The sequence below is a fragment of the Bos mutus genome, chromosome 7 (assembly GCF_027580195.1).
Source record: "Bos mutus isolate GX-2022 chromosome 7, NWIPB_WYAK_1.1, whole genome shotgun sequence".
In the NCBI taxonomy this organism is placed as follows: Eukaryota; Metazoa; Chordata; class Mammalia; order Artiodactyla; family Bovidae; genus Bos; species Bos mutus.
In genome coordinates, this window is record NC_091623.1 from 21,564,911 (window position 1) to 21,580,525 (window position 15,615).

At 39.8% G+C, this 15,615-nt stretch overlaps 1 protein-coding gene across 1 annotated transcript in view; it reads left to right on the top strand.

Annotated features, from left to right (window-relative positions):
* Window positions 1-15,615, top strand: part of ADGRV1 (adhesion G protein-coupled receptor V1) — a 542,489-nt gene that overhangs the window by 210,658 nt on the left and 316,216 nt on the right. Inside the window, 4 exon segments of the mRNA XM_070373127.1 lie at window positions 1,410-1,545; window positions 3,053-4,158; window positions 7,872-7,989; window positions 8,933-9,104. Of these exon segments, the coding sequence (XP_070229228.1) occupies window positions 1,410-1,545; window positions 3,053-4,158; window positions 7,872-7,989; window positions 8,933-9,104 (1,532 nt within the window).

Sequence of the window (15,615 nt, forward strand, 5' to 3'; positions counted from 1 at the left end):
TTCTAGAACTCTCTTGCTTTTTCGATAATCCAGTGGATGTTGGCAATTTAATCTCTGGCTCCTCTGCCTTTTCTGAAACCAGCTTGAACATCTGGAAGATCACAGTTCACGTACTGCTGAAGCCTGGCTTGCAGAATTTTGAGCATTACTTTACTAGCATGTGAGATGAGTGCAATTGTGCAGTAGTTTGAGCATTCTTTGGCATTGCCTTTCTTTGGGATTGGAATGGAAACTGACCTTTTCCAGTCCTGTGGCCACTGTTAAGTTTTCCAAATTTGCTGGCATATTGAGTGCAGCACTTTCACAGCATTATCTTTTAGGTTTTTAAATAGTTCAACTGGAATTCCATCACCTCCGTTAGTTTTGTTCGTAGTGATGCTTTCTAAGGCCCACTTGACTTCACATTCCAGGATGTCTGGCTCTAGGTGAGTGATCACACCATCGTGGTTATTTGGGTCGTGAAGATCTTTTTTGTACAGTTCTTCTGTGTATTCTTGCCACCTCTTCTTAATATCTTATACTTCTTTTAGGTCCATACCATTTCTGTCCTTTATTGTGCCCATCTTTGCATGAAATGTCCCCTTGGTATCTCTCATTTTCTTGAAGAGATCTCTAGTCTTTCCCCTTCTGTTGTTTTCCTCTATTTCTTTGCATTGATCACCGAGGAAGGCTTTCTTATCTCTCCTTGCTGTTCTTTGGAACTCTGCATTCAGATGGGTATATCTTTCCTTTTCTCCTTTGCTTTTCACTTCTCTTCTTTTCACAGCTATTTGTAAGGCCTCCTCAGACAGCCATTTTGCTTTTTGGCATTTCTTTTTCTTGAGGGTGGTCTTGATCCCTGTCTCCTGTACAATGTCATGAACCTCCGTCCATAGTTCATCAGGCACTCTATCAGATCTAGTCCCTTAAATCTATTTCTCACTTCCACTGCATAATCATAGGGGATTTGACTTAGGTCATACCTGAATGGTCTAGTGGTTTTCCCTACTTTCTTCAATTTAATCTGAGCTATAGGGAAGTCCCAATACAATAATCAAAAAAGACGCACTCTTATATCTATGTATGTGTTCAACTGAAATTTCTGACAGTAAAGCAGCTGTTATTTATCTACTTTATTTTGTAGTTATACCATTAGTTCTGTGAGGGTCAGTGACATGCCAGTGTTGGATGGTTTGACTTCTACCTTGTAGAGTAGACAGGATTGAAGGCAAGGTTTATGTGGTCTACGGAGCTTCCTCTAAATTTATTTACACCCTGCCCCCACCACTGACTTTTTAAATGTTTTATCTTTTGTAGACCGTCATAGAATTTTGGAAAAGGAAAGATTTCACTATATGTTTAAGAGTTGAATCCCAATTTAAGAACTCAGAGAAATGAAACCCTGCTTCCTTTTTCCTGTTCCCTGTCAGGGAGGCTTTCCTTTTCCCATGGAGAAGAAAGTAAAAGAGTCTTGCTTTGGACACACCCAAGCCCTGGGCGGCTGGAGGCCTTTGTCGTTCACCTCTCTGGAGTGCAGAGCAGTGTCCCCGGTGGGGCCCAGCTTCGGTAAGACCCCTTGATTTTCAGCCAAGAAAGTCCCCGAGGGATAAGCTGGAATTTACTGATTCAAACAAAAAAGACAGAAGGATTTTTCTCCTTGAAGCAAAGGCAAAACCAGTTTTAGTTCAGAGCAACACATGGCCTGGATGCCAAAGATGCCACACCACACACTGCTTGCATGAAGAGAGTTTATCATGACCTCTGACTCGAGAATGTTGGCTTGGGGTACCATCTCCAGTAAGAACCATAAGGCAAAGCCATCTATTTTAAAAGGGAACTGTCTTCTGAAAGGATAGCCCAAATACCTGATTTTCCTTAGAGACAAAGAGTAAGAATAAGAAATCATAGTAGGATTATACTGTGACTTTTGAGTTAAATTTATGCCCATATATTTGCAGGTAAATATGTCCCAGCCAAAAGCAGTTGACTTTTCTCACATGTGGGATAGGCTTGATCAGAACAGCAGAGAACAGATCTTAGAGCCAGCCAGACTCCTGGGTTTAATCCTGCCTCAGTCACTTACTTGCTGTGTGACTTTGGGCAAGTTACATAATCTTCCTGTTCTTTAGTTTATGTATGTGGAAACTGGGAAAAGTGTGTGGGCAAAACCAGTGCGTGTTCAAGTATATTTGTTTACACGTTTATGTATGGGAGATATTGGTTGGTGTAATTCAGTATGGCTTTTGATTTAACATGGATTAGTCTGGATTAGGCTGATGGGCTACCAGTGTTACTTCTGAGATAACTGATTAAATCACAACAGAATTCCATGAAGTGAAGTGAAAGTCTCTCAGTCATGTCTGACTCTTTGTGACCCCATGGACTATACAGTCCATGGAATTCTCCAGGCCGGAATACTGGAGAGGGTAGCCTTTCCCTTCTCCAGGGGATCTTCCCAACCCAGGGATTGAACCCAGGTCTCCCGCATTGCAGGCGGATTCTTTAGCAGCTGAGCCACCAGGGAAGCCCACAGGATTCCACATGAAAGCACTAAGAACAGATCAGTATCAATCATGGATGACTCTTCCAATTCATGTATAAGATTTTAGCAACATTTGTGTGAGAGAATAGTCCCATTTCTGGCCAGTTGAAACCAGCAAGGCTTTTTACATCTAGGAGGGGCAACTCTTCCTGCCTGGTAGATCGACATCCTGACTGTGAGACTTTGATTTTGGTCCCCGGTGTGCTGATCGTGAGAGAGAACCTGCCATTTCAGATCCTTCAAAGAGCTGCTGTGGGGTGATTGGAGAAACAGGCCAGAGGCCTCTGAGCGCCTCAGCTTGCTAACACTTGTTAGGTCCTGTCACCTGCCACTGCAGCTCCTGTCGGTTCATTTCTTGTGCTCTGGTCTATTCATCAATAAGTTAGTAGGGTTTTACGGAATTTGAAAGGGCATGTCATTTTTAAGATGCCCTCATGAGCAGCATCTTCCACGTGTGAAAGATGACTCTCTGCAAGTGGTAGCCCTGTTTTTTTATCAGTTCTCTCATGGTTTAATTTTTTTTACCCCCAGGTCAGGTTTCACTGTTGCTGAAATTGAACCAATGGGAGTCTTTCAGTTTTCGCCCAGTTCAAGAAATATCATCGTGTCGGAGGATACACAGATGATCAGATTACATGTACAAAGACTGTTTGGATTCCACGGGGAGCTTATTAAAGTTTCCTATCAGACAGCTGCAGGGAGGGCAAAGCCCCAGGAAGACTTTGAGCCTGTTCAGAATGGGGAGCTGCTTTTCCAAAAATTCCAAGTTGAAGTTGATTTTGAAATAATTATTATTGATGATGAGCTTCCTGAGATAGAAGAAATTTTTTACATTAATTTAACTTCAGTGGAAATTCAAGGATTGCCAAAATTTGATGCTAATTGGAGACCACGCCTGAATCAAGATTTCAGCGTGGCAGTGATCACAATATTGGATAATGATGAGTTGGCAGGAACGGATACTTCTTTCGCCAAGACAGCTGTGACCACAGCAGTGGACACAGCCCTTCCTCTGGAAACCGACTCTGCCACCACACACCCTGACACAACCGAGATTACTGCCATTCCACAGCCCACCGACGTGGTCGCTGTGGTTACGGAGGTGGCTGGCGTACCTCCCATCCCTGAGAACCTTGTCACCCTTGCTGGGACCTCTGCCATGTCTGAGAAGCCTAACGCGGCCACTGTAAGTACAGATACCTCCGTTCATGGGACATTTAGTCTTGGGCCCCCTGTTGTTTACGTCGAAGAGGAAATGGAGAATGGCACGTTGAACGCTGCAGAGGTTCTTGTCCGGAGAACTGGCGGGTCTGCTGGCAATGTCAGCGTAACAGTCAGAACTTTTGGTGAAAGATCTGCTCAGAAGGAACCAAACGCACTGCCCTTTCCTGACAGCCGTGGGATTTCCAACCTGACATGGGCAACCGAAGAAGAAGATTTTAGAGCGCAGACTCTCATCCTTGCGTTTGTAGATGGAGAAAGAGAACGTAAAGTGTCGATTGCAATTCTGGATGATGGTGATCCCGAGGGACAGGAATTCTTCTACGTGTTTCTCACAGACCCACAAGGGGGAGCACAGATCGTGAAGGGAGAGGATGACGCTGGCTTTGCAGATTTTGCCATGATCATTATTACAGGTATATATTTGGAGTGATGGGGTTAAACATGTGCCTTTGTGGTACAGAATTTGTAATAAGATTATTCTAGCTTAAATTTAATTTAAGAAGGTGAATTACTTGAATCACTCATAGATTCCATAGAAGTTGCTCAGTCGTGTCTGACTCTTTGCGACCCCATGGGCTGTAACCTACCACAATCCTCCATCCATGGGATTTCCTAGGCAAGAGTACTGGAGTGGGTTGCTATTTCCTTCTCCAGAGGATCTTCACAACCCAGGGATTGAACCTGGGTCTCCTTCATTGTAGGCAGACGCTTTACCGTCTGAGCCACCAGGGAGATCACTCATAGTGAATCATTAAAACTTTGTTTTCTGGTGGCATGAAACCCTAACAAAACTCATCACGTTGTTCTGAGATGCCAGGCTAGAGTTTAACGGACTGTAAATGTCACTTAGCTCAGAGCTAACTAAACATTCTATACATCTGTACTTTGACAATATACAGAAACCCTTAAAAATGCTTAAGTTCATGTATGTCTTCTGGAAAATACCTAATTTAATCACCCCAACATGATTGCCTGTCCTGTTTTGAAATCTCATTCTGAATTTCCCAACCACTTTTATTAATCCGTTGCAAAGTCTAAGATGTCATTGTCAGAAAATTCTTTGTATCTGTTGGGAAAGAGATTATAACTATTCCCTTTTGTTCTGCTTTTGAACCAATGTAGTTTATATAACGTTTGTACTATTGGGAATATGTGTGTTGTATATATGTGCATGTTTGAAAATTTTTTAGTGATGATTTGCAATTTTCCTCTGAAATCATACTGTATTTCTTTAAGTGGATTAGCTCAACCTGTCAATAAACTTATGCTAATTAGAATATTGACAAGGCTAGCTCATGATTCTTACCTGATCTACCCTTTTGTATAAACATTAATGAGTTTTACACAGTGTTTTAGAGTTTCAGATGGCACTATAATAGAACAGTATAGTGGAAAGAAAATTAAAAATCATGAAGTATATAATTTTGACTTAGCTCAACCATTAATTCAGAGGCCCTGATTAAATCATTTAGTGTCTATGCTCTTGGAGAAGGCACTGGCGACCCACTCCAGTACTCTTGCCTGGAAAATCCCGTGGATGGAGGGGCCTGGTAGGCTGCAGTCCACGGGGTTGCAAAGAGTCAGACACGACTGAGCGACTTCACTTTCACTTTTCACTTTCATGCACTAGAGAAGGAAATGGCAACCTACTCCACTGTTCTTGCGTAGAGAATCCCAGGGATGGGGGAGCCTGGTGAGCTGCCGTCTAAGGGGTCGCACAGAGTTGGACATGACTGATGTGACTTAACAGCAACTAGCGGCAGCAGTCTATGCTTTATGTTTCTTTTTTTTTTAAAAAAAAGGAAACTTTTAGAATAAACATGTTTATATTCCATTTGCAAGATTTGGTGTTTCCTAGAATTTCATTTTAGCTGTTCAGTTATAATTCAGTCATAATTTTGCAATTGTGTAACTTCCTCTTATACCCAACATCATCCCATTTATGTTACCCTGCAAAATTATACCAATTAGAATTATCATTTATTCCTAATCATCCAGTTTATTGAATATTGTAAATGCGGATTCAATTCTCCAAGTTATTTACTGAGTTTGATTCACATTAGCTTGATACCACCTATATATTTCTTTTAAAATTAAATCAACAGTTTCTTCCCCCATTCCATGACATAGATATTTTGTTATATTTATTTGAATAAGATCAGAGTTGACAGTCAAAATATTTAGCAAGTAGTTTGACAGAGGCACAGACCAATCACAATAGTTGATGGAGGCTTTTTGCTCTCCCAAGCGTTACTCCATTAGTTACTGGATCATGGGGAGATGTTGTACTGGTTAGGCTTGTGGTTAGGGTCCCTTAGGGACTCAGGACAGTAGCTGTGTTCCAACTGGAATGGACGTGCTCCTCAGTCAGTTTGGCATACCGACGCATACCAACATGGTTCACTAATACTATGTCAGTATGGCATACCAGTGCTTACCCATAGGTCAGCTCTGAGTCTAACTCACCAGGCAATTCCCATCAACCAGCTCTGAACCTAACTTACCAGTCAGATGAGCCTCAATGAAGTTCTCTAATGTTTTTCTTCTCTGCCTAACACCAAACATCGTACACACGTGGCAAATGATTGACTCCTCTTAGAGTCATGTGGTGTAATTCATCAGCACTTCTGCATGTCAAATACCCTGAGTTCCCTTACTCTGTCTGTGAATGTTCCTGTCTTCTCCTCCTTACCTGGCTTTTTATTTTAAATTAGTATTTATCTTTTAACTATATCATTAATTTTGCTGATTCCTCTTATCTTTAACCTTCATAATCATTTCACATTTAGATATTAGAACAAACGCTCAAGATAAATCAGGGGAAAATAGTTTATTTAGTTTTGTTTCTGATCATTGGCACTCTGGAAGTCTTGATTCATCTTACTAGAAACTGGACATGAAGTTTATCATTGTAGATGCTGCAAGGAAAGTATTATACTCCTTAAGACCATGCTAGTCACTATTACATTGAAAAAGAAAATGCAAGTTCTGCTTTGAGATGGTTATAATCTGTTTGTTATTAATTGAGAGACCAAATTCGTACTCAAAGTGACAAGAGAAGAATTGCTGCTGAAGAAAAAGACTTAAGGTCAGGTCCCAATGCAGGACTAAGACGCAGTCGTAGTCGTGATTAGTGAGGATGAGGATGGGCAATGGCTGAGACAAAACACCCACGAGGCACCAGGACAAGAGTGGTCCATCATCTGCGTGTCCCTAAGCTGCAGGCTCCACATTTACTCACACTTGCGAGACAGATCGTAGTTTTCTGTTTCCTTGCAGAAGTTCTGTCTGCTTGGAGTTTCAGGTTTCAGGGTGATGGGTACAAGTGGTTTTTGAGGCTGATTCCGCTGGGTCATTGCTTTTAGGATCACTTTGCAAAACTGGCTTCTTGAGAAATAGAAAGCAGCAGGAGCTGTTTACCGATAATGTCTCTTGTCTGAGAAGCTAGCTTACGTGTTGGCCAGGGTTTGGGGTGACTACTTCAGCATGGTGTGGGCTGTGGGTTTGTTCCAGTTTTTGACACAGTTGTGTAGTATGATGGTGCCTCCAACCTCAAGAGTTGCTCGGAGGAGTTTTCTTTTACTCTGAGATTCCCAAGAGTTCCTTAATAATTCCGTTTTTCTCTGGGGAAAATAATCAAATGTTTAACATCAGTGGTCTTTTGGTCAGCTTTCTTATAGGGAAGTAAACTAATCAGATGAAGGTCATGTATTCACTAAATATTTATTAGACACTGTTCTTAGTATGAGGGATACAGCACTAAAGAAAACAATTGCTACTCAGTAGAACTTATATTCTATCAGGATGTGCTGACTTTAAACAGCAGTATCAAGGACTGAAATAAAAAGTAGAGCCTCATCAGAGAGAGATGAGCGTGTATCGGTGTGGGCAGCAGGCTTTGATGCTTGCTTTCTTTTGGTCCTTTGCTCTCACAGTGTCAACTACCTTGACGTGATCATTTTGATTCTAGTCTGTTTTGGGTAAAGATCTTTTAAAAGTTGTAGCTCCTGCCTGCCCCGTTCACTTGTGAACTTCTCACTTTTATACCATCTGAGCTGGATAGATGGGGGAAACAGAGATCTTTTAAAGTCTTTGGTATATCATCATCTTCTATTTTTCTTTTCAGGGAGTGATCTTCACAATGGCATCATAGGATTCAGTGAGGAGTCCCAGAGTAGACTGGAGCTGGGTGAAGAAACTGAGACGAGCAGTCTGCGTCTTACCGTTACAAGGCAGCCAAACAGGTTTTGTTTGTATCTATGTAGAAGACATAACATCCTGTGTGTCTACATGGTGTTTAATTTGCATTTATAAAATGGTAGAAGCAGGATGAAATGTTGATAGAAGAAAGTGATGCGGAATTTGATGTCAGTGTTCAAATACTCTAGTTTCTCTGGAGTAGGAAATGGCAACCCACTCCAGTATTCTTGACTGGAAAACCCCATGGACAGAAGAGATTGGCAGGGTATAGTTCATGGGGTTGCAAAGAGTCGGACGTGACTGAGCCCTGATTAGGGCTGCCTTGAACATTTAGTACTTTGTGAAGTACCATACAGATGTCAGATTATGTCAGTCATTGCTTCATCATGTTTACTATTCTCTGTCATGCTGCGTATACAACCATTTACTATTTAGGAAGATTTAGAGTTCCAGTATTTTGCTTACAACTTAATACAGTATAGCGCACATCGGTGTGTTCATGATGTACGGGCACTTGGGATGCACACCGTTGCGTGTGTCAGTGTTACCTTTTCCATTTTGTGTCTAAATATTGTCAGAAAGGATAGATCATCTCTTGTCTTTTATAGTAACGACCATTTTTAGCAGTAGTGTTTTTCCTTTAGAAAGATTCTTGTTAAAAGACAAATGAGGAACGTTTACTTCAAGGCAATGGTTCTCTATAATTTTTATTTTCATATTTCTGGTACATAGTATCCAGAATTATATTTCAATAAGTACTTAACCGTTACTGAATGGAGTGTGGTCAAAGAATGCCACGTAAACTCTGGCCTTAATTTCTTAACTGTAGTGGGCAGAACTGGTTATTTTCAACATTATCAGTGGGAGAGATAATGCTGGTATTGGATGAAGAGGTTCACTCCAGACGTAATGGTAATATATTCTACATTAGCGTCAGGAATAATGCAATCTGTGACTGCACTGGCATAGGTTTTTCTTTGTTCCTAGAGCCTTTGAAGATGTCGAGGTCTTTTGGCGAGTCACATTTAACAAAACAGCTGCTGTGCTCCAGAAAGATGGTGTGAGCCTGGCGGATGAGCTTCTGTCTGTATCAGGGACCACTGTCTGCAGAGCAGGTCAAACAGAGTGCTTCATCAGCATTGAGCTCAAGCCTGGAAAGGTAAGAAACAATGAGGCCCGGTGTGGTAGAATGCTGATTGTACTTCTTTAGAATTACTCATTTTCAAGCTACTTTGTTGACACGTATACGTGCATACATTACGTGGAGAGTCTTTGTGTCCGCCTAGCTGCGATGTCTGAGTCTCTTTGAGTTTCTGTAAATAAGCTCATCGGTTGTACACCTGAGACTTATATATGTTGTAAGTCACTTGTATCTCAGTAATAAAAAAGCCCATCAGTTTTTTACATTCTATTTCTTGTCATTTCTAAGATCCTTCCTGGCCCAACTGCTCACGGGTAAACGGTTCCTTGAGTCATTTTCAGCCCGATTAGTATTATTTCTGATTACTCTGAATGTTTAGTTCTTTTCCTTTTATCATGTCTATAGATTTGGTTACATTGTATTGTATCCACAGATTTCATCCTTAACATGAAAGTTCTCTCATTCACCATCCATTTAGTTAGGGAGGTCAGCTCTGATCTACCAAAGGGCACAGAGGCCATGCTCACTGAGTCTTTGGATCAATTTCTATTGGTTCATGTTGCACATGACCCCCAGGAGCCAGGCGTTCCTCTCCTCATTCTAATGGAATCTGCATTATTCAAATGGTATTGGCCGCTGAGGCTCTAACAGAGATTTAGTCATTTAGTAATCATGTGTCACTTTTTAAAAATGACTATTCTATGATACTTTAATGTCCAAGGATCACTCAGTAGCATTTGTTCCTTGTCTACCACTTAATGTATTAAACTCAAATATTTAATGCAAAACTAGCCATAATATTTTGAATGTTCAAAAGTATCATGATTTTTTTGTACATGCCAAAAACTTTAAACAGCACAAAAAGCATTGCACAAATAAAATTTTTTCCAAATGGGTAGCTGTAGTTAAACCCATTCTAAATAATAATCTTGTAGATTTAACTCTTCATTCATTTTTTTTTGTCTACTTGGTTTTCTACTTTCTGAGAATTTCTGAAGCAGTTGTATTGATGTTCTCTAAGGTTACAGTAATACATAGTTTCATATCTTCCCAGAATTGTAGGGATTTTGATGGTTGCAGAAGAGAAAGACCACTCATCTCAGATCACTTCAGGTTACTTGGTTATCATCACTTTGTTCTTTGTTAGGACCACAGATCCTAATGCTTGTCTGAAGCTGTTTCAAATGAGAATTGCTGGACAGTGGATTGAGATCCACTTTATGACGTGGCTTGTGAGATCAACATGTTTTTTTAAGTTCATGCTTTACAAGTTAATGTTTTCAGCTCCATGTGTTTTCCACAGAGTGATTTGTTCTTTAAATCTTGCAGTGCCGCTTCAACCTTAACCATTGCCCTGTCACCGTCAAACATTGAGCCGGTCTATAGGGGCACTGAAAAGATAGACCTGAAATTTAAAAAAGATAGACCTGCCTTGTTAATATCTTGTTATATTTGTGAGGGCAAGCTGGAGGCTCTACTTCATAAGCAATGAGATAACAGGGACTTCCTCAGCAGTCTGGTTGTTAAGACTCTGCCTTCCCATGCACGGTCCATGGGTTTGATCCCAGGTAAGGTCCCACATGCCAAGGAATGTGGCACAAATTGAAAAGAAATGAGATAACAAATTTGTGACCTTAGTGCATCTTTCCAGTTCATCTGTTCTATCGTATTTGAATGAACATAAAATTGCATCATCTTTCACCTTCTGTATGAAGTACTCTTTAACTTCTGACATGTTTTCATTTGCATGCATTTCACAGGTCCTAAAAATTTATTCCTATTTTTGGTACAATTTGTATTTTTTATAGAAATGATTGTCTTACTAGCATTTCTTATTAACTCCTTCCTACATACATGCACAGAGAATGTTTACCATTCACTAATAAATCAATATATACTTAATTAAAGGCATAACTTTATTGATATGCTAACATTACCCTATACATTAAAACTAATAAAATATTAATTATACACTATTACACTCACATTTTTCATTTTAACCATTAAAATTTTTCACCTTTAAGTACCATTATGTTATAGATTCAAATTCATCTAATTTTAATTGTTTACTAAATACTTTTATTTTTGCTTTTCTTATTGTTCAGTTGCCCAGTTGTGTCTGACTCTTTGCAACCCCATGGACTACAGCACACCAGGCCTCCCTGTCCCTCACCATCTTTCAGAGTTTGCCCAAGGCCATGTTCATTGCATTGGTGATGCCTGCCAGCCATCTCATCCTCTGATGCCCAATTCTTCTTCAATAGTCATATCATAGACACTGAAAGATCTACTAAGCTACCCTTGTGTCTCTTCATATTGCTTTAACATCTCTGGATACTTATTTGCTTTATAGCAATAACCTGTGTTTTAGAGCCATCTTGACTTTTTCTGCTCTAAGACATCCAAGGATTTGATTTCTTTCATCAGCGTTTCAGAGATCTGAGTCTTTGTTCTGGAGATAGGCATGAGAGTTGATGGTTGACACAGCTGTGGCTGTGAACCATCTTGGTAGTGATGGAGCTAGAAAACAAGTTTAAAATATTGGGTTCCCACTGACTTTTTATCCAAGAATTTCATTTTTAAAAATTTTGAAATTGAAATATACTTAATGTACAGTGATGTGTTAGTTTATATGTACATGTGGGCTTCCTTGATGGCTCAGGTGGTAAAGAATCCACATTCATTGCTAGAGAACTGGGTTCTATCCCTAGGTCAGGAAAATGCCCTAGAGAAGAGAATGGCAACCCACTCCAGTATTCCTGCCTGGAGAATTCCACAGACAGAGCCACCTGATGGGGTCACAAAGTGCTGGACATGAATAAACAACTAAACAATAACATACGTGTGTGTGTGTGTGTGTGTGTATTTGCCTTCATATTCTTTTCCATTTAGGTATTGCAAGGTAACAAGTATAATTCTCTGTGCCATACAGTAGGTCCTATATACCTGTTTTCTGTATAGTAGTGCATATGTACTAATCCCAAACTCCTAATTTATACAAATATTATATTTTGCTTTTCTGGAGTGGGAGTTTGATCAGTTGCTATGCTTTCTATTGCCCTGAAGAAAAGGAACTGAAATTTCAATATTCAAAACTTTTGGTCATGTTATTCTACTTGATAACATTTAAGTCCTCCTCTCTGCATTTGTCCAAATAGTCTTATGCCTTCCTCAAGCCCCACAACTCAACATTTCCTAACTCTCCCTTAAGGACAAATAAAAATATCACTTCCTCCAGTATGTCTCCCACATCTTCAGTTTTGTTGTTGTTCAGGTGCTTAGTTGTGTCTGACTCTTTGTGACCCCGTGGACTGCAGCACGCCAGGCTTCACCATCTCCTGGAATTTGCTCAAACTCATGTCCATTTAGTTGGTGATGCCGTACAACCATCTCTTCCTTTGTTGTCCCCTTCTCCTCCTGCCTTCAATCTTTCCCAGCTTCAGGGTCTTTTCCAATGAGTCAGTTCTTCGCATTAGGTGGCCAAACTATTGGAGTTTCAGCTTCAGCATCAGTCCTTCCAATGAACATTCAGGATTTATTTCCTTTAGGATTGACTGGTTGGATCTCCTTGCTGTCCAGGAGACACTCAAGCATTTTCTCCAACACCACAGTTCGAAAGCATCAATTCTTTGGCACTCGGCCTTCTGTATGGTCCAATTCTCACTACCATATATGACTACAGGAAAAACCATAGCTTTGACTATATGGACCTTTGTCAGCAAAGTAATGTCTCTGTTTTTAAATATGCTGTCTAGGTTTGTCATAGTTTTTCTTCCAAGGAGCAAGTGTCTTTTAATTTCATTACTGCAGTCACTGTCTGTAGTGATTTTGGAGCCCAAGAAAATAAAGTCTGTCACTGTTTCCATTTTTTTTCCCCATCTATTTGCCATGAAGTAATGGGACCAGATGCCATGATCTTAGTTTTTTGAATGTTGAGTTTTAGGCCAGCTTTTTCACTCTCCTCTTTTACCACCATCAAGAGGCTCTTCAGTTCCTCTTTGCTTTCTGCCATGAGAGTGGTGTCATCTGAATACCAGAGGTTATTGATATTTGTCTTGGCAATCTTGATTTCAGCTTGTGCTTTATCTACCCTGGCATTTTACATGATGTACTCTGCATAAAAGTTAAATAAGCAGGGTGATAATATACAGCCTTGATGTACTCTTTTCCCAATTTGGAACCAGTCCATTGTTCCATGTCCGGTTCTAACTGTTGCTTCTTTACCTGAATACAGATTTCTCAGGAGGCAGATAAGGTGGTCTGGTATTCCCATCACTTGAAGGATTTTCCACAGTTTGTTGTGATGCATACAGTCAAAGGCTTTAGCATAGTCAGTGAAGCAGAAGTAGATGTTTTTCTGGATTTTCTTGCTGTCTCCATGATCCAGCAAATATTGTCAGTTTTAATCTGGTTCCTCTGCCTTTTCTAAATCCAGCTTGTACATCTGGAAGTTCTTGGTTCACATACTGTTGAAGCCTACCTTGAGAGACTTTTGAGCATTACCTTGCTAGCATGTGAATTGAGTGCAATTGTGTGGTAGTTTGAACATTCCTTGGCATTGCCCTTCTTTGGGATTGGAATGAAACTGACCTTTTCCAGTCCTGTGTACTGCTGAGTTTTTAAATTTGCTGGCGTGCTGAGTGAAGCACTTTCACAGCATCATCTTTTAGGATTTGAAATAGCTCAGCTGGAATTCCTTCACCTCCAAGTAGCTTTATTCATAGTAATGCTTCCTAAGGCCCACTTGACTTCGCATTCCAGGATGTCTGGCTCTAGGTGGGTGATCACATCATCGTGGTTATCTTGGTCATTAAAATCTTTTTTGTATAGTTCTGTGTATTCTCGCTACCTCTTCTTAATATCTTCTGCTTCTGTTAGGTGCATACATAAGATGATAGAAGACCTGGGTTCAAATTTTGACTCTTGCACTAAATAGCTTGTGACATCAGACAAGTTGCTAAGGTTTCCTGAGCTTCTCAGACTTGGTGGAGTTAATAACAGGGCCGTTATATTAAACGAGATAATGAATGAGAGGCATTTCACATGGTTCTCAGCAAGGAGTTGGCTCTTCATAGGGTGGCTTGGTATTGCTGCTATTCAGAATGGATGGGAGTGGAGCCGAGTAGTAGCCACATCAACACTAGTAGTAGGTGAGTGACAACACAATACAGTTAACACAATGCATGCTTTCATCTGTGGAGTCGCACCTCTGACTGACGGCGGTTTTTCCTAAGTTCAGCCTGTCTCCCGACGCTCAACGTAATGTTTTTCTAGTCTTCAGTTCAGTCGCTCAGTCGTGTCCGTATCTCTAATTATCATTCCTATAGTCATTCAGTTTTTTTATTTTCAATTTATAAAGAACTTAAGTAACTTTCCCCAGGTTGATTACTCAGTAAAGATTAGAATTCATCTTTTGAATTCCAGTTCATGCACTCTTTCTCTGCTGGGTATCTTATGGTTCTATCATATGGTCTATATTAGCAAAATGTATGAAGGTCATAGTTAATAAACTTAGGATGCATTTCTTAACCCACAAAGTCCATTTAAACTAAACAGATTGTTGAAACATTTGTTGCACATATTTCTTTAAGAACTATTTAAGTAAGATCTTGCTATTTATTACTTTACTTGCTTCTGAGCAGGTCTGGGCCCACAAAAAAATTATTTTATACTAGTTGGGCAAAAGATCATCTTGGAATGCTGCTGACCTAACTAGGGAAGGAACTTGAGTTCTTGTGAGGTCTCCAGTCATATTTAGGTCCAGAGAGGTTCAGATAACCATCTGTGAGTTTTGCTTTCCCAGTATACTTCAGGCATAGTCTTTGAACAGAGTATTCTGTTGTTAGACTGAAAGATTCCTTTTGTCTCTTCTAATTATGTGTTGGCACCCATCTGTACATTTGTTCAATTTCTATGGTTCCCTACTTAGATTACAACATATTTTTTGACTCAGAGTAGTTATAAGTAATGTTTTAATCATCATCACAATGAGAAGAAATACTGTACTGAAGAAAAGGCAAGAGTTTGTTGAAATGTAATATTCTGAAGTTCTTAGTGAAATGAAATTATTGTGACCTCAAGCTCATTGGCCATTAGAGAATAATAGTTGTTGAATATAGTTACCTATACTTTTCAAGTGCTGCCATTTATTGTATACCAATTTAGTTGCCAAAAGCAGGGAAAACATATTTACCTTCATTTCAACATTTACTGAGAGTTAATCAGCAAAATAAAGAAAATCTATATCACATGAAAACTAAATATGTTTCTTCAGACAATAAAAAGAGATTCGGTTCATTTACTGTGCTACTAAGATATAAATCATTTTGAATAATACTGAAGAATTTGTTGTATTGTTTCATGACATAATGATTCTCATTAAAATGATCACAAAACAAACTATTACTAAGATCCTTGCTGATAGAAAAGAAGGATGCGTTATATCAAGTTAGACAGTGAAACACACAGTTGAAAATGTATCAGCTTAGCTTCTTGGAGTTATGCTAGGAAGCTAAAAATGATGCTAAGA